Raw genomic sequence first — 19,803 nt, 5'->3', positions numbered from 1 at the left:
TCTGCCCTGTCAATCACTCCATCACCGCCCAGAGTGCTCGGTGGGCACCACACGCCCTCACACACACTCAAGCACATGCTCACACATGCACACACTCGTTCCGACTCTTGCTCCAACACTCCCGCCCACCCCCAGCCCATTACTCCTCTGAGTAGGAACAGCCAGCACGCAGGTCCTGCCAGATGGATGCAATTTGCATAATATCAGCGGTGGAGGCTGCAAGATCACCAGGGGTCAGGGCGCTGACATCCCCGCACAGTCTATCTGCAAGTGCTAATTTGGCCGGCATTGATCTGTCTTTCTGATTTCTTTGTCATTTACGTCTGCGACGGTTTGACAGGAGATACAGAGAGAGACAAGGGGAGGCCAGGGCGGCCCGGGGCTAGGAAGGTAGGGAAACAAAGATTGTACTTCCCAGTGCATCACACACACAGAACACATACATAAACATACCAGAACCTTCCCCCATCCATCCAGCAATCCACTCGTCCATCTGTCTATCCATTTTCCATCTGTGGTTTCTACTGAAGACTAGAACCTGGTGTCTAGGCAAGGACCGATTCCTCAGATGTCCCCCAGGGCTCCAAGGGTGCCAGCTCAGGAAGGAGGGAGTGAGTACCCCTCTAGGTGAATACTGCCTCCAGGCAGGCCCATGGAGCCCCTGTGGATGCCTGGAGAGTTATCCATTCTCATGGCCATCCGCTCCCCAGCTGCTCACTTTCTCTGGGCCACACCAGAAGAACTAGACAGGAGTAGGGGGTGGTGGTAGTGCCGGGGAAGCACATACTCCAGCTGTCTCTGCCCCCTCTTGAACCCAACTTGAGGATGTCCAAAGTGTGGGTAGGGGGGTGGGGGGTGGCCCAAGCAGTGCCTCTCTGGGACAGCCAGGGAGAGGACTACTAGGTCCGCATGGGCCTTTATCAATACTTCACCACCCTCAGGTGTTCCAAAGCCCAGACTGGTTTCTAGCTGATTCGGAAGCCCCCCTGGCTTATAGCCAGAAAGCCTTAGCTCAGATTAGATCTGAATGCTGTGCCCACTGAACCCTCAACCGCCGTCTCCACATTCTTCTGTGCCTCGGGAGAAGGGTTCCCCATCGGGATGGGGGTACCACCTGGAAAGATGTCATGGGAAAAGGGGAAGAGAGGATAAGATTGCAACTCTGGAAAGAAAGAACCCACTGCAGAGAAATGGATGTGGTCACTCTGTCAAGGGAAGCAGGAGGCCTGAGCCTTCCAAGGGTGGAAGCCCCCTCCCTCCCTGGCAGCCACGGTGGCTCTGCCTTGGCCCCACCTCCTTTCCCTCACTGAAGGTAGCAGAGCAGGGTGATCAGAAGGCACTCCCTGCTGGGCAAGAGGGGGGCTGGCGTTTGGTGTGTGCTAATCCGGGCCTGAGGTCTTCAGAGGGACCTGGGGAACTTCAAGGAGGGGAAGGCAAAGCTGTACTGCAGACGAGCTCATTAGCCGGCACCCCCACCCCCCCACGAGGAGGAAGGCGGGCGGCCCAGGGAGCGTGGCGACAGAGGCGGCAGAGAAAAGGCTGTCACTGTCCTTTCTTCCTTTTGGTACAAGCATCTCCCTGAGCCGACGATTCTCCTGCAGTGACACCTCTCACGGGAGCTAATGAGATCCGTGTCACAGAGCTAATGCGCTCTGACTGGACTCTTGATAGACACCCTACTCCTTCAGGGGAGACCACAGGCCAGTGCTGCCCCCCTGGGCCCAGGCCCCCACCTTGCCACCTGCCAGCCCAGCTCTTTTTGCCAAACCATGCTGGGAAACGAGCTCCTGAGAGTCCACTTGGGTGTTGGGTATCCCTCCTACCATGAGCCTCAGAGAGACCCTCCTTAGGCCCTGAGCAGGGAGGCTAAGGAGCCAGGGCAGGACCACCCGGCTGGGCATCAGGGAAGGTTCCCGTTATTCTCCCGGCCAGCTGAAATCAGCAGTCTGTGGAGCGTTCCTGTCCCAACAACAGGTGAGATTTTACTGACATTTCCTGTGCAGATTTCTAAAAAGGAAGAAGGGAAGAAGGCCTGGGTCCTAGTGTTAGATCAAGTCTGTAGGGCCTGAACATCACACCCCCCAAGACTGTAAGTGGGGCCCAAGGATGTATTTTGTACATTCACACTAGGAAATCAGGCAAGATTCCCAGAAGAGGTGGCCTTGGGAAAATGGGCAGGATTTTCCTGGTCAACAAGGTGAAGAGCAAACAAATCAGAGTAAGAACTGTCAGAGACAGAAGGAGGTCAGAGTTGCCGGGCTCTGGCTCGGAGGGCGACTGCAGCAGGGGTGAAGCGGTGGCAATGCCTCCTTTCTTCTCTTCCTTGGCAAGGCTTGGTCAAAGCCTGTATGTTTCACATTAACGGAGGGAAACAAGGGAAGTCAGCTTGTGTCCGTCTTCATCGTCTCTGTTGGGAGCACAAAGCCCGACACCAAAAAGGTGCTTCCTAGTTCAGCACAGCGGTAAGGACACAGACTCTGCACTCAGGCCTGGGTTTGAGTCCTGGCTCTTCAATTCAACTGGCTGTGTGACCTCAGGCCAGTCACTTAACTGAGTCTCAGCTTCCTAGTCTATAAAACGGGGATGATAATGCCTGCCTTCCATAAAACTGGTGTGAAAATTACATTTGTTAATAAAAAGTACCCATGAGGGATCCCTGGGTGGCGCAGCGGTTTGGCGCCTGCCTTTGGCCCAGGGCGCGATCCTGGAGACCCGGGATCGAATCCCACATCGGGCTCCCGGTGCATGGAGCCTGCTTCTCCCTCTGCCTGTGTCTCTGCCTCTCTCTCTCACTGTGTGCCTATCATAAAAAAAAAAAAAAAAAAAAAAGTACCCATGAATACTTGCTGACCCTTTGCAGAAACACGAGAAGCACCACAGAGCACCCGCCTCCAAGCCTTTGGTCCACACCAAGGATGTAGACAGAGCCCACTGACAGCATGGGCGGCAGCAGTCCCACAGACACGGGGTCCTCTTTGCCCACAACCCGCTCCACGCCACCCTGCTCACCAGGCTCACAAGGCCAAACCCAGCACCCCAGAAGGAAGTGTCCCTCTCCCGACAGAGGCCATGCCAACAGCCCCCGACCCCCCCCCCCCTTTGTACCTGGAGCTCCACTGTCGCCGCTCCTGAGCCTACCTCTCCCTCAGCTGCCAGGGCCAGCTGTACCTGTGTGGACGACCGGAGTTGAGCTCTGGGGGGCAGGGCACTCTGTCCGTCATCCTCATAGGTATGCACAGCACAGCTCCTGACACAGAGCAGGTGTGAGGTAGACACTCACTGACCCGGTCCTCTGCTTCTGTTCCCAAGGCTACTGCTGGCTCTGAATTAACCGTCACTGCTGTGCACCCTAGTCAACTTCCTCTTCTATAGTTTCTCCTCGTTACCCTCCCTGTGCAAACTCTCAGACTGCTCTAAAGCCCAATTCTGACCACGTCACTCCTCTGCCAGGACGCTCCCACGGCTCCTCCTCAGACAGCTCAGCTGTGCACATCCATCCCAACAGGCCCCATCCCCTCCTACAGCCTACCTCCTGGCCCTGGCCCCGAGCCATTGCCCAACCCTCCAGCATGCCTGCCCCTTGCTCTCTTGGGGGCCACACACCCAGTGCTCAGTGGCAGTCCCCACCAGGTAGGCCCCACAAACCTCCCCCTGCCACTCATACCTTACAAAGAGGCTCAGAAGATCCTTCTAGGGCCTAGGATCATCAGTGATTTGCACACAGAACCACTGCCTCCCTCCCTGCCCCACCACCGTGGCATCATGGGAGAGCTGAGCAGATTCCAGACATGGGGATCCCTGGGTGGCGCAGTGGTTTGGCGCCTGCCTTTGGCCCAGGGCGCGATCCTGGAGACCCGGGATCGAATCCCACGTCAGGCTCCCGGTGCATGGAGCCTGCTTCTCCCTCTGCCTGTGTCTCTGCCTCTCTCTCTCTCTGTGACTATCATAAATAAATAAAAAAAAAAAAAAAAGATTCCAGAGACGGCCAAGCTGTGGGATCTGAGGAACCCTTGCCCAGCATCACCAATGCCACCCCCCCCCCAACAACCAATATGCATACCACTCCCCACTTCAGGCTGGCAGCTCTTCACGCAGTTAATTAGCACTATGTCACTGAGGACCAGCCTGAGTGGCCAGTGACAGGAGCTGACCCTTGACCCCAGGGCTGGGAAACAGTCCACATCAAACTCTTACAGCGCGACCCTTTTAACACGCACAGTAACTCGGGGCATCGCCAGCTGAAGCTCATTAAAGCTGTCTCTTTGGCGCGAGGGCCATTAACCTCACTGCTCAAAACCAACGCCTCCCCTCCCCGCCTCTCCCAGCCCAATTAATGCCCTGCATCCTCTCTCCCCTCCAAACACCCGCACCCACACCTCAGAGGCAGCTCGGAGCTGGCAGGACAGCCCTGTGCATTCAAAGATACAAAGACCCAGGGCCAGGAACCCCCAGTGCCCTGGGGAGACCATGGTGTGAGCAGGGCCATAGAGGAGGGGGCTACTTGAGCACCCACTGTGTGCCAGGCCAGGTACTACATAAGCACTTTACATAGGTGCTTCACTGAACCTCCCCAACAGCCCTGAGAGGCACTGGCAGGGTCCCTTGTCTAAAGTCACAGGGCTCTGGGTGGTAGAGCCAGAACTTCCTCTTGGTTCCATTGTCACCTGTCACCTTGGACTGTCCTCTTGTGGCCCAGCCAGATGGAAAAACCTTCTTCCCTGGAGAGGGAAGGAACATCTCAGGAGTCCTAACAGGCAAGAAGGAACCTCTTCGTCTCACAAACACAGCTGGGACACATTCACAGATGCAGGGCACCCAGCCCCACGGCCGTCCCGTGGGTCCTGCTGCAGCCCCTCCCCGCCTGGGCCAGGGCAAGTCTTCTCACTGATTCTCATTCTCTGGTCCCTCCCTTTCCCATCCCTCAGTCACCGACTCCCTTGTTTATCCAGCTGCCCACCCCGCAGTGCTTACTGAGCATCTACTAAGAATCGAAGTGTGCAACGTGTGCTGCCCCGTCGGCTCTGAGAAGGAGCTCTGATAGCGCTGTCCTCTCCCTCCCAAACCTCTTGTCTCCTCAGAACCTCATCAAAAAGCCAACCCTTTAACCTGGCATTAAAGACCCGCTTATTTCCCCATTTCTTTTCCAGCTGTTCCCTGATCCAAATGTCCCCCCCATTCCAGTCACGGCAAACTATTTGTAGGGGTCTAAGTGGTCTTCAACGTGCTCTTGTGCTTTTGTACACACAGCTGCACTTAAGTAGAAAATCCTTCCCCCATTTTTCTACCTAGCGAACTCCTATTCATCTTTCAAGGATTTCTTGACTCGAGAGTCTTCTTCTCTAGGAAACTCCCTGCTGAGCTCCCAAGCATATCACCTTGCTAGGTTTGGGGTCTTCTCTAGGTTGTATGGAATAGCTCCTTCGGAGAACAGCAGTTGCTGTGGGACAGCCCCAATTCCCTCAGGCGTGTTGACTGCTTCCTCTTTTCCCCCTGGACCCCAGGAGAGCCTTGAGGTGTCCCAATAAGAATGATACAGAGCGTCCCTGAAGTCAGGGAGATGTAAATAAAGAAGCAGAAGTCACCTTGGCACCTGAGGTCAGGGGAACCCTCCCACGGAGCAGCCTAGGTGTTCCTATCATGGCCCTCGGTACCCCGAGTACCCAGTTCATCCATCTCGTCCTAGGATATGGCCTCCTTGAGGACAAGAATCCCTACTTAGCATGCCCAGCACCCACTAGGCACCAGTGATGTCTGCGGGAAGAAGGAAGGGCTAGTCACTGAGAGGTGACTGAGTCCTTCTGGTATATCTTGCCAGTCCCCTCTGCTGTCACAGCTCCCCAAAGGTACACAAGTTATGATAATGTCATACCACCTCCCAGGAATACTCCCCCTCCTCCCCACTTGGAACAAAGCCTATCTTGTCAAGTACCAAGCCTGAAAGCATTTGCATGACGTGTGCTCACGCACAGAAAATGAGATACACAGAAATGAAAAGACACACTTTCTGGTGGATACACACACAAGTTGATGGTTGCTTCCATAAACAGACAAATGCCCTTGGGAAAATCAACCCAGATATATTGTTACACAGACACACACACACCCCAAAACTGATATATCGGAAGTTAGCCGAGCCTCTAATGCCTAGAACCACAGCCACTCCAGCCCCCTCCCAAGCAGGGATCCCTCTGAGGGTGCACCCCCACCTGGTACCCCAAGTGGCCCCTCCCAACCGAGGCACCGCTCAATGGAGGCTGCTGCTCCTGCAGGGGAGTCAATACCCTGTGGACGGAGCCATCGGTCAGAAGGACCCCGACTAATTAAAAGCTGGTGAGGTTTAAATAATTCATCTCCTTAACTCCCATTGATCGCCCAGTTTAGTAGCCACAGACTTGAAACAATATTAAACAGCCTCCTCTAGCTCCGTGGGGGTGGGTAAGCAGACATGTGCCCACCCCTCTGAGGACATCACCCACCAGAGATGCAGGCGGGGTCAGGGATAGCTTGGCCTGAATCCAAGGCCACCTGCGACCCACCCAAAGCCCAGGCCCCACTGTCCTCCTAAACAGTGTTTTGAGAGATTTTTTTCCAATGGTCTGGTTCCACTCTCCCCTACTCCACCCTCCTTCCCCACTCCCCCCATCTATGGAAAACACCCCATTAGAGCACAGAATGAGCCGCAGAACCCCTCTGTGCACTAGGGGATGAGGGCATGCGGGCAGGGGGCTGACCAAGCTGCCAGGGGTATATGTGGAGGGACTGACCAATGCCGCTGTGGGGCCGGCCTATGTGCTGCAGGCTGAGGCCCTTGTTCATGTCTAGAAGTCCATTCTTGGGCCAGCAGCCCATGGCGAAGCTGTAAGCCTGGAAGACAGGAGGCAAGAATGGTTAACAGAGGCCCTGACCCCCAGTACTCACCACCTCCACCCTCCAGCCAAATCTTCCCACTAGGGGCTTCTTCTCATTGTGTCACTTCATGGGAGTCCCCCCTCACTGGGTCCCCTTGCCACCAGGACCCCCACCAGAAAATCCCTTCTTTCAGAGCTCCTTTTGTGCTAGGCCTCTCCCCATCAGAGACCTCCAGCCCCCACTGGGTGCCCCTTTGCCAGGCTCCTCTAGAGAGCTCCCATTTACTAAGACCCTCCTTATCGGGACCATCCTGTCATCAGGGCACTCCCTTCACCAGACAGCCCTGTTAGTCTCCCGGTCTCCAGTGCACCCAGCACTGTGCTGGGCCCCTCACCACAGTACTATTGGTCATAAAGCCTGGTGTCATGAAGGATGTGGAGACCAACATATCCAAACTTCACTCTACAGAGAGGACCAACTGCCCATGGTCTACTTGCTTTAGGCTGAGAGGCAGGCCAGGCTATGGAAGGCTGAGTGCCATGCATGGGCTCAACTGAGAGGGGTAAGGTCACCTGGTCGACTCAAGCAGCTGTGAGGGGAACACATGAAGAGAGCGTGTGTGTGTGTGTGTGTGTGTGTGTGTGTGTGTGTGTTAGGGGGGAACAGATCTCTGCTGAAGGTCAAGTGCTCACTTATGCATATTCAAAGCAGCCACCCATCGATCTGTACTTAATTGTTTTCCTGGGGTTGGGGAAGGAAGTGCTGGGGGCATCGATCTGCTCAGGCCCCTAGCACTTCATTGCCCCCCTTCATCCCCTATTCGCGCCACCTGGCCGCCACCAACCTCCACGGTGGGGGGTGGTACATAGCAGGACCAGGGATGGTATTTTCTTTCACAATCCCTTATAGGAATAATTGACTTGACATCACAGATGAGGAAACTGAGGCCCAGAAAGAAGAGACTTATACAAGGGTTAGAAAGCTATTAAGTTAGAACTGAATCCCTGCTCCGCCTGCTAGCCTGGGCTTTTGCGGGAGCGCGGGGGGGGGGGGGTGTGTGTGCAGCTGGCTGGCCCTTCAGACATTACCCATCCCCTCACCTTTGAAGTCCTGGAACCCTAGGCTGCCCTGCTCCCAATGGCAGGAAGCCTATGAGATGTGGTCAACAGGCATGTAGCCTGAGGAATTCCCAGAAGCTAGACCCGAGGGTCACTAGTGGAACTAAGGTGACTGCAGCCACGGTCAGACAGGCACTGTAGTGTCCCCACTCGTGCCCGGGTATGGAGGTCCCCATCCCACCAGAGACTCCCTCACAGCAGGAAGGGCCTAACACTGGGTCAGAAACAAAAGACAGGAGAGGAGGCTGGATACAGAGTCTGTGCTGAGGCCAAGGGGCTGGTACCCTGCCTTCTCAGCTGCAGGAACCAAGCCCCGGCCCTGCAGGTCCTTCAACATCAGTGCCCTCCCGAGCTAGTTTCCTTGACCACAGGTACCAGCCACAACCTGACTTCCCAGACAACCCTCCCACACTTTCTCAGGCCACAGCTGGACCCACAAACCGGGGGCTGAGTGCGAGGCTCAAGGGCAGGGGAGAGAACGCTGGTGTACAGCCAGGGCAGTGAGGGCAGCGCTGGGGAACGCAGGCAGCGAGGGAAAGCAGCCAGTGGGTGGTGCACAGCTGGATGAGCTGCTGAGCGTGGTCAGGGCCATGGCTGGAGCGCAGTGGGCCAGAGAGCAGTGGCGGGCCGGCTTTCAAGTACTTTAAAATCACTTACAAAGGCCGGATTAAACGATCAGAAATTCCATTTAATAGGACAAATAAAGAAATAACAATCTACCCTATCAGCCTGGAGAAGGCGAGCTGGATGGGTTTTTTTCCCCTCTAAAAAGGAAAAAGGGAAGGAAGGGGGGAAAAAAGAAGGATAATGTGTGTTTACTCAAGCAAAGAAAAAAATATTTAAGTGATGTCGGGGAGAAGATTGCAGTAACTAGTGAAGAATAACATCGTCTACTTTGCTGTCAAATCACACCCGAATTTCAGTAATAGATTCTCGGCTGACACTCAATTCAATTCGAAGGTGATCCTGCTTTATCCCAGCCCATCAAATATTAAACACTTGCATTAGCAGGTGCTGCCGCTTCCCGGCTTAGAGCGGCGGGCGGGCAGCGGAGGCCCCTCTGCTCTGCTTGGGGCTGGGGGACAGGGCAGCTCAACGTTATCTGCACGTCATCCCGAGTCTTATCGAAGCTAAGCGGGAAGACCACTTCAGATAACATTAGACGCTTGCCCCGACGCGTCACTGTGACTAGATTATTATAATGACTCCCCCCCAAGATCGTCCTTAGACTGGGACATGCGCAAGGGGGAGGAGAGGGCCAGAGCCCAGGAGGGCCAGGCTGAGCCGGGACCCAGGAAGGAAAGGAGAGGCAGCAGGCGAGGCGGCGGCCTGGGCCCGCCTGACGGATGCCTTTCAGGAAGGGCAGTCTAGCTTGTCAGAGCGAGGGCGAGATGAATTGGTGTCTCCAGCGTGGCCGTGGGTGTCATGCGCACAGTTTCATATTCCCAGATAAGGCATGATAACCAATTGCTGCTGTGACACGGCCTCATCCAGCACTTCCTCAGGGGGGCACAGGCGGGGGGAAGGGGGCAGCACGTGCACATGGGTCTGCCAAGCTCCTAATAAGAGGGATTTAATTTTTACAAATGCTGCTTCCAGCGGGGCCTTCACATACCAGCCAAAGTCCAAAATGATATTAAAAACGGTTAATTAAAACTGCTCTCCTTCAGCCTGGGCTCTCCCCCTGCTGCCCCTGCTGAGAACCCTGGCATGTCTCCCCCAGGTACCCCTGCAGAGCTGAACCTTCAGAAGTGACCGCCAACCTCAAGGAACCGCCCCCCCCCAGGCACATGCTAGGGCACGGCACCACAAGCTCCCTCCAGCTCCTGCCATCTGAGGTACCCCTCGGTCACAGCCAGGGGACATAGAAAGCCACCCAGAGAACACAGGGTCCTATGGCACTCTGTGTTCCTCCTACCAATGGGTGGTCTGGATCCTCACACCTGCTACCCACACCGCCCCTGCCCCCACTCCCCCCCCCCCCAGCACACACTTCTGAAGTGTCTCCCTGCCAGATACATACACTATCAAGCGTGCATACCCACACAGGCACCAAACTCTCCCTCAGGTTACTTGGCTTATCCTTCCACTCCCCGTTCCCTCCAGGCATCCTCCCCAAGATTACATCTGTCTGTGAATCTGAGCAGAGCCTTCCCAGGAGCCCAGCTCAGGACAAGGTGATACGGGCTGTGTCTCAGAGATTCTGGCTGAGAAGGCAAGGCTGGGACCTAGGGAACTGGTAGACCAGGAGGATCGGGGAGGCCGTCCCCTGTGGCTGTCCACAGGGACAATAGAGATAAACAGGCCTGTCTGGCATTGGAGGCAGCTAGGAAAGCTTCCTGGAGGGAGTGGTAGTGGACAGCTGGGTGGGTGGTGGTGACAACACTGCAGGCAGGAGACACAGCAAGGACAAAGGAGAATGGCAGAAGCAAGTCCGGTGAGAGCACAGCAAGGGCCTGGGTGTGGCAGGGGCAGCCACCAAGGATGGAAAGAGCCAGAAAGACCCGTATCTTGAGGGGCCGCCTCTCACTTCCGTGTACCAATGGCAACATGGGCATCAATCAAGGAACCTAATTATTGTCCATCCCCTTTCTCTCACTTGCTTCCTATCCCTGCTCCCTCCCTCTCCTGCCAGCCTGCACAGTGTGGGGGTAAGGGACCTACAAGCTTTCTGACCTCCAACAGCACAGGCAGGAATCGGTTTTGAGAGCTCTTGCCAAAAAGCCTGTTCCGGGATCCCTGGGTGGCGCAGTGGTTTGGCGCCTGTCTTTGGCCCGGGGTGTGATCCTAGAGACCCGGGATCGAATCCCACGTCAGGCTCCCGGTGCATGGAGCCTGCTTCTCCCTCTGACTGTGTCTCTGCCTCTCTCTCTCTGTGACTGTCATAAAAAATAAAAAAATAAAGTCTATAGCCTTTAAAAAAAAAAAAAAAAAAAAGCCTGTTCCAAGTCCCTTTCCCAGACTGGTTCCAAATTCTTGGGGTGCCACTTCTCCAGCTGCACCTCTCCCAGCCACCAGGGACCCCCCCCCCCATCCCCGCCAGCCCAGCTGTGGCTTCCCGGCCAAAGAGTGGGGCAGACGGAAGGATGACTGAGGAGCCCCTGAGTCCTGTCCGGGGCAGGTGGGGTTGGGGTAAAAGACGCGGGGTTTAGCAAACCATCCCACCACAGCCCTGTGCCAGGCAGGCACGCACACTTCCCTTCCCCTGGGCTGCTGTAATTTCCATGCGCGGGGAAGCAGGTGCCGAGCTGCTCCCGACTGGCTCTCCTTTCTCGCGGCTCTGCCCGCCTTGGCTGCTGCCCCATTAGCTTAGTGGCCAGCCATCTGCGACGGGCCTGCCGCGCAGCCCTGCTGTAGGCGCGGCGGGTGGCCCCCTGTGTAACAGGGAGCTTTGCCATTAGCGCCTTTAATATTCTGACACCTCAGCACAGCCTGCTATTACATGCAAACGCTGATCGCCCTGTGAAATTACATTGCTGGGCCCGCGAAATGGAATCGTGTATAATCAGCCTCCTCCATGCACTGTCAGTCCCATCACAAACACGGCGCCCGGCGGCTTACGGGGGCTTAGCAGCTGCGACAAGTGTATTGGGTTTAATAGATGAAGTAGCCCTCATCGGCAGCAGCATCAGATCCTTCAAAGAGGAAGGAAGAGGCATTGATGGCTGCTAGGGTGTCTCTGCCCACCCATTCGCTACCTGCCAGGGCCCCAAGGGTGGGGTGGCCACGGGGTGGGCGGGGCAGTAGTTGGGGTTAGAACCCAGCTCAGACTGCACAGAGAAGCGCAGGCTGCGCTGTTACTTCCAGAAAACCCAGAGCTTCCAAGCCGGAACCAGCACATCGGACCTCTCCAGCTTCCCATGAGGTGGGGAGGAGCAGGGCACCTCTGGGTGATGTGTCACCTGGTGGACCTAAGGCTAATGGGTCATTTCCCAAGCTGAGGAAGCAAATCAAATCACCTGCCATTCCCACAAACACCCAACAGATGAGGCTCTAAGGGGGATACTCTGGAGGATGGGGGGAGAGAAAGCCTCACAGACACAACTACTCCTTAATCCCTTTCTCTAATTGGCCGGCACTTCTCCAGCTGGTGAACCAGTACCAAGGCCACAGGTAAACACGAGGACGGCAGACCCAGCAGGCCAGGCCTCAGAGAAGGGCAGTGTGGTCAGGCTCAGGAGTCAGACAGACACAGGTTTGGTTCCCACTTCTGCCAGTCGGCACAGTCACTTCGGAGGAGTCATGGGAACTCGCTGAGCCTCGGTCTCCTGTCCTACAACATGGGATGACAGTTCTTTCCCCAGGTATGTCTGAGGTCACTCGGGAACACCCCCTCCCACTGTGACCTCCAGATATTCTTGGTGCCATCACCCAAAATGCACATTGCCTTTGAGAATGCCGTTCCCTCTCCCTTTTCTGGGCTCAGCCTAGCACCAACGGTAGCAGACTCCGTTTTCCAGGGAGGGCTGCAATACGATCTCCCGTCTCGCATGCTCTTACAATGTAATGTGACTTTGATACACCTGTTACCGAGAGGTGTCTGTGTGATAAGCAGCAGAGGCCTTTGTGACTACTTCAACTAACAGAGTAATGCAGCAGCAAGACTACGGGACTTCAAGGCTATTTCAGAAACAGAGGAAGCAGCTTCCACCTCATTCACTGGAGCACTGGCCCTGGAGCCCGGAGCTGCTCTGTATGTCGCCAGACTGCTCCAGGGCAGCCATGATGTGAGGAAGCGGAACAAGGTGTGTGCAGAGACCATATGCAGAAGCCGTGCGACTAGGCCGAGAGAGGGAGAGGCCCAGCCAGCCCCCGGCTGATCCAATCACACCCGGGGCCAGCTTCAAGGACTAACTACAAATGGATGAGAGAAGCTGAACCAGAACCAACCTCACTGAGCCCTTCCTGAATTCCTGACCCACAGAAACCACCAGATACAATAAACTAGCTGCTGTTAAGTCGCTAAATGTAGGGGTGATTAATTATGTGGCAATGCTAACTAGACCACCAACACCCTGGATATGCTCTGCCAATACCTTCAACTTCTGGTTGCTCCGACACTACTGTGCCCCTCTCTGGGACTTCACGTGAGGTCGTCATCATGCCAGGTAACTTTAGTTTCTACAGGACAGTCCACCCATGAACACTGCCTTTCAGTTGCTCAAGTTCCGTGCTCTAACGGCCTTCTCCTCTACCTGTTTCAGCCCTCCATCCCTACGGCCACACTCAGGGCCTTGTTATCCCTCAGAAATCTTATCATGACAGATTCTGCTCTCACCCCACCCTCCCATCCTTCCAGTTTTTGTACCCTCTGCTCTTGCTTTTCTCGTAGTCTCTCCATCCCCTTCTGGCCTCAATCCTTTTCCTACCAGGCCTGGAGCCCTGGGACTCAAGCACTCATTCCTCAGTCTTCACCTCCCCTGCCCACTTATCCTACTACACCTTCCCCGAAAAAACCCAGTTGTGACTCCATTTCTCCACACTTGCACTTGAGCTAAGCCGGAAAGTCACTTATGCACAGACAGTGGCTACTGTGGGTACAAGATCACAACCTGAGCAATTCTCAGTGGTATGCAACAATCCTACTCCTGACTTTCACAAAGCTAATAAAAGCTGTGGCACAGAACTCTTTCAACTGCATACACCTCGTCTACAAGTGCACCTGTAGCCTTCCACACCTGCTGCCCCACCAATTCTGTTCTAATGGAAGGGACGCTTCACTTCTTGCCTAAGGCCAATCCCGTACTTGTGCTTTACATCTCACCCTTCTCCTCCCTGCTTGGTCCTGCTCCTTCTGGGATCCCCTTTCTTTCTAAACCCTTACCCTCCCCCTCTCTGCTGGCTCCTTTGCACTAGTATTGTAGCCAGTGTTTGAATCTCTATCAACTTCATATATCTTCTTGTGTCTCAGGCTCCTCTTTGTAAAATGGAGGTAATAACAGTTCCTACTCCAGAGAGTTGATGTGAGGATTAAATGAATTATTGTGGATGAAGTGTTTAAAAACAGCTGGCCCTTTGAAAGTTACATCAGTATTAAATTATTATTTTTAAAGCCCCCCATATCCCCATCTGGTGACTGTTTTCCTGTTAGCAACCAAACTTCCCAGGGTTGTGCCCACTCGCCTCCACTTACCTCCCCATTGCTCCTTCACCCCTGCAGTCTGGTTTCCAGCCTTACTGACATCACTCGGCTCCTGCTAGAGCCGATGGTCCTCCCCACGCTGCCCATGCCTAGGGAGTTTCAGGGCTTTGCTAGCTCCACCTCTCTGTGGCCTGCTTCAGTTTTGAAACTCTTCTCCTTCAGTTCTCTTTTAAGTTTTCTTAACTCTCTGTCCTGCCACTTGCCTCATAATCTCCCGGTCTCTTCTGCACACAGGCCACCTTTAGGAGCTCAGGTGCTCTCACTTCTGTTTTCCTCTACACTCTACTGCTTTCCCTGGGTGACTTTCAACCTCTTTGTCTTTCACCTTCTGACTTCCAAATCGATATTCTTTGCCAATACTTGAGTATCAGACACATATATTATTCTATTGTCCACCTGACATTTCCACCTGGATTTCACTCAGGTACTTTATTCTCAAACATTAAAACAAAACAAAAACAAAACCCAAAAATCTAAAAAAAAAAAAACCAAAAACAACAAAAAAAACCCCAACCATTTCAACATCTCCTCTCCCAAGTTCTCCTTCTCTTGGGTTCCCAAATCCCTGTGAAAGCCATTACCATCTCTGTGGTCTATCAGAAATGTGGGGTCAACTGTGCTTCCTTCTTCCTTACTGCCCCCTGCGTCCTGGGATTGCTGTTTCATGCTCCAAGACTTGACTTGAGCAGTTCCTTCAGCCTGCCCAGGTTGCCCTCGGCCTTCTCTCATTTTCTGTCCTAGGGAACACATACTCTTTTTTCACCACTAACTGAAGTACCTTCCTTTACCAAGTCTTCCCTGACTCGTCCCTTCTTTAAACCCATCCATACTCTGAAAGGCATCTCTAACGTCTTACAGAGACGTTACCCCACAATGCTGGGAGATTCCTAAGGGTGGGAGCTGTGTCTGCCCTTCCTCTACAGGGTCTCCACTGAGGGAAGGGAGAACGAGACCTCTCGATGGGCCTGATTCTGCCTGGTTTTCAGGGCTGCTGTTCCTGTTGACTCTATCCAGTCTCCTCCAGGAACCAGTTGTCCCTGCCCAGCACACCAGCAATGCCACCCCAGCCAACCTTAGAACTGGGGGCTCGGCTGCCTGTGTGAGGAGGGAAGGGGAGACTGTTTTTGTCTCCCTTCTCTTTTTCTGAGCTCTCTGGCTTTACAGGTAGCTCCCACTCCATTCCCGTGGCCCAGCAGAGGCTTGGCGGGCATAACTATAGCAGCAGAGTGTGGACACTCATGTTGACTGACCAAACCCAACCTCTCTACCCTCAGTGGGTAGCTCTGTGTGCTCACAGTGTTCCCTGGCTACCGACATACTTCGGGGGCTCCAGAGTGAGCGCTGCCTCTGTCCACCAGCAGAACCTGAGTGGCATAATTACTGCTTCTGTGTACTTAATATGCCTGCACATGGCCCCCAACAGGACAGCTGCCTCCAGTGTGTTGGACCGCCACCACAGCTAAGGCAGGGGCTGTACCACATGGCACGCAGCATTTGGGGGACAGCTGACAACTCAGCTTGATCCCATGAGGGTCCCAAGTCCATTTTCAGGTGGAGTAATCCAGAGCCCTTGCTTCGTTGCTGAGTCAGGGGGGACTTGGGGACACTGGGGTTTCTGAGGTGAGGACCAGGTAAGGAGCTCCTGAGCCCCCACGGAAGAGTCTGGCCTCGCTGGGGCTCCACGTGCACTGTTACAGAGTTGAAGGCAGCAGATCTCAGCCAGCTGCCCAGGGTGAGAGCTACCTTGTGAGTTTTCTTTGTTTTCATTACAATTTCCTCTCCCATTGCTTCTTTTTTAGCTGGCCCTTTCCTCCCCGGGGTGCTGGGGATTGAATGAAACACCACCCCCGGCTCCAATAAGTGTATTTCAATTACATCTGTCACTGCATAACGATATAATGATATATCATGTGATATTAAATCCATGGTAATCATATCAGGGATTTTTTTTAATCGTGCACTAATCGCATTATTACATCTCTATAATTAACAACAGGAGGTATGGAAATTCAGTTAAGGCAGAAGGCTCAATGTACTCCCCTCACCCCATCCCCACCCTAGCTTCCCCAGATTAGGGCTCGATTAGGAGCTGGGAACTGCAGGGCACTAGCATGATGGGTCAAAGCTCCCACCTCCCAGTGCCTGAGCTACGGGCAGAGCCTTCAGCATCCAGGGCTGGCAGAGATAGGACAGATGGAGACCAGAGATGCTCAGTAAAGAGCCTGAGGTAGAGGCTACACAGAGGGGCCCAATGACAAGGCTCACCTGGGCCTTCCAGACCTCCTGTCATTGCAGCACCAAATCTTCTCCATGGGGAGGAGTGTTACCTTTCCTTCCAACCAGTAAGGCTCTCAAAGGTGCTTGCAAGGCACAAGGCAAATTCCTGCCTCATGGTCTCCTAGATCAGAATGTCTTTGCTACTGCTACACATATTCCCTCTCTCTGACCTAGCCCTCTGTGGTGGTGGCTCTTAACATCACCAGGTCCAATAGCTGTGATGTCTTTGCCTCTTGGTCCTAAAATCCCTGAGCTGAACAAACCCAGTTCTTCCTGTGGCTGTTCCTCCCCAGGTCTCTCTCTGAAGCCTGGTCCTTCACATTGCATGACAAGTGGGTTTTTGGTAACCACTGGGGGTTGTTCCTCCACCCCCCCAAATGGTCCAGGTGCTTATGTCCTCCCACCCAGACCTATATGGAAAGGGGAGGGGCCTGAGACTACAGCTTGAACTATGTCAAATGACCCTGTCTTTCCCACCACCCCCTTCCTGATACTGAGCTATTAGGGCTAATCCCCTCAGGGGTGTCAGAACCAGTCTGCAAAGCAGAATTCTGTGTTTCAAGTCCAAAGCTTTGAACTTGGCATGTAACTAGTCCTCAGTGAGGGGCAGGCATTTTGCTAAGTTTGACTCTCAGAAGTTGGACAGGCCTGAAGATAAAAGAGAAAAATCATGTCCTTTTTCCTAATAAAAAGGAGACACTAATAGCAGTCAGCACTTAGGCAAAGCACTTTAAGTTTCTAAAGTGCTTTCCAAATTAAAATATAATCCTTTACTGAGCATGTGACACCACCACCACCACCACTACTACCACCAACCCCTCACACACAAAAGCATGTGCCTGCTTGCACATAGCACATATAACTTCACTTTCTTTCTCCCTGAGAAAAATGAAAAAGGTGTTCAAAACTTTCAACTCAGACCTCCCTCCATCTTCATTGGCTTGCTCATATAACACATACTTATTGAGTAACTACCGTGTGCCAAGCTCTGTGCTAGGTGGAGACACACAGATCACATGGACTAAGCCACTGCCTTTAAGGAGCTTCCAGGTTACAAAGAGAAACACAGAAGATCACATACAGTGGAGGGCCGAGATCCTGTAACAAGAGCCCCAATGTAGAAACCCTAACCAGGCCTGGAGGGAAATCATCTAGAAGACTGATGTGGCCTTCAGTAGGACATTCAAGGCAGGATGCCTAGGGATGGTGGACATGTGGGCCTGGAGCTCAGTTCAGAGGGGTGAGCTGAGACAAAGTCCTAAGAATGTGTATGGGTGGCACTTGAAACTCTAGGTAAGATCAACCAGAAGAGAATAAAAAAGCCTTTAGGGTCAGAAGAGGCCCTTTCTTCGTTGATGTTTGGAGGGAAAAGAGAAAGGCCCAGACACGGAAGGGTGAAACCCTAGAGCCTCCCGAATCAATGCCCAAAGAGCCTCCACTCTGGGCACGCCCTTATCACCGCCACCTTCACTCCACCTGGATGCGGTTCGATGGAAGAGTGCAGGCTTTGCAATCACACTGACTTGCTCATGACAAACATTTACTGACAGCCTATTATATGCCAGACCACATGCATACATTAGCAATATAGACACAGTACTGTCCTCAGAGAGCTTCACTCTGTTGGAAAAAGCAGATGTTAAACAGCAACATAAATAACCATTAAGTTGTACCTGTAGCAAGGACTCAAAGAAGAAAGGTAGACGGTTAGGATAGGATAGAAAACGAGAACCTGACCTAGATGGGGAAACACTTCCCTGAGGACAAGTAAGCTGAAACGGATGGACCGGGAGGGGGAGGTGTTTGGTGTCAAGGGAATGATGCACACCAAGGCCTTTAGGCAAAGGGTAGTGGCACCTGGAAGAAATCAAACACTCGGTATCCTTGGAGCACAGGAGGCAAGTTTGAGATGAGTTTGATGAGGAAGGCAGGAGATGCATGGCCATGTAGGGCCGGCCTCAGAGGACACAATAAAGGGTTTCATTACTGTTTCCTAAGGTGATGGGAAGCCATCCAAAGGTCTACCACTGTCATGCGATGTGATCTTAGGGTGCTGTACCAAAGTCAAAAGTTAGTTGCTTTGCACATCTACCCCTCCCTATTCCTAAGGGTAGTCAGGCCTGGGAAAAGCTAATAGAGAGCCAAGACCATTTTCTTCAGAAAGGAGAGGGACTCATTCATTCATTCATTCATTTATTCATTGGTTCATCGAAGACACACACATTCGCTGAAGGCCTGCCAGACCCTGGCACCTCAACTGAATCACATGTACAGCCTGCCCTCAAGAACTCACAGTCCTTTGCAGGGAAATGAATACAGATGCCAGGAAGTGCCCAGTCACCGTGACAAAGTGATCAGTGAGAACTGCAGTAGCGTTACGAAGGAACAAAGTACTTAGACCCAGGGGCAGCTGGAGCCCAGAAGAGGTGTGCTGCCTCCTGGTCCTCTCCTCCCCATGCAAACAGCAGGTGGCTGGTTGGGACAAGCACTCCCACACAGACTGCAGATTGGGCTGGGGGCAGAGCGGGAGGAGGACCCTGAGCCAAGGCTCTCGGGAAACGGCTGGAGACCGGGCAGCAATGAAATTGAGCCAGGATCTTCTGATTACACAGATGAAGGATGGAAGGATGTGGCCAAAGCTATAGATGGCAGAGGAGGGAAAGGCTCACTGTATCATCCCAGGATGATGGAAAGGGCACTTTTAGAATAAGCAACAGTACTCAAATAGGAAATCATTTCAGGAAATGGTAACTCTAGTCCCCAGACCTGCTTCCTCTTTGGAAAGTAAGGGCTTAATTACTCCTTAGGTCTCTTCCTGATCTGAAATTCACTGGATCTGAGGGGAACCTCCCAAAACTCAGGTTCATTTCTGATCCCACATCTTTGCTTATGCTATCTCACCCCCCAAACACTGGCCTTCCTCCACCCTCTCCAAATCCTACTTGTCTGCCAGGACACCACCTTCAGGAAGCCCCTCCTGATTTCTCTTCCTCCCTCCCCCACATCCCACCCTGACCTCCACAGTCCATACTATGAACTGCACTACAGCACTCTGCTTAATTACATATCACATGGGCTCCGGTTCTCTTACTTAACTGGTGTGGGGACTGTCTTGTCTCTCCCTGACCCCTGACAATCATTTTAGAGGCAGGAGGGGAGCTCCACTCTTACAGGCCCCAGAAGCAGGCAGAAGTCTGGGTCCCCACTCCCTCTGTCCACAGTCCTTTGAGAACTCGACAGGCCTCTACTTGAAAAGGGTGCTGAAAGCAATGATGTCTCCGAGTGCGATGGGAGATATTTGTGTCTGCTTTACCCTTGGCTTTTTGCTCCGGTTCAGGTAGGAGCGGGGTGGGCCGGCTGGCAGATCTGAGAGCGCGGCACGCCCCAGCGGGCAGGGCGCACAGCGCGGGGAAGGCG

The 19,803-nt window shown here is 53.5% G+C and overlaps 1 protein-coding gene across 8 annotated transcripts in view; it reads right to left on the bottom strand.

The window, feature by feature from the left end:
- ERI3 (ERI1 exoribonuclease family member 3) overlaps positions 1-19,803 on the bottom strand; it is a 128,637-nt gene that overhangs the window by 18,579 nt on the left and 90,255 nt on the right. For 7 of the 8 annotated variants that reach the window (XM_055341579.1, XM_055341578.1, XM_055341583.1 and 4 more), the window contains one exon: positions 6,765-6,864. The exons of the other annotated variant lie outside the window; for it this stretch is intronic. In XM_055341579.1, the coding sequence (XP_055197554.1) occupies positions 6,765-6,864 (100 nt within the window). The remainder of the gene's footprint in view (positions 1-6,764; positions 6,865-19,803) is intronic. 8 annotated transcript variants of the gene reach the window in all.

The sequence above is a fragment of the Nyctereutes procyonoides genome, unplaced genomic scaffold (assembly GCF_905146905.1).
Source record: "Nyctereutes procyonoides isolate TBG_1078 unplaced genomic scaffold, NYPRO_anot_genome, whole genome shotgun sequence".
Classification (NCBI taxonomy): Eukaryota; Metazoa; Chordata; class Mammalia; order Carnivora; family Canidae; genus Nyctereutes; species Nyctereutes procyonoides.
Note: the sequence above shows the minus strand (reverse complement) of the source record. Positions and strands in the feature narration are given on the sequence as shown.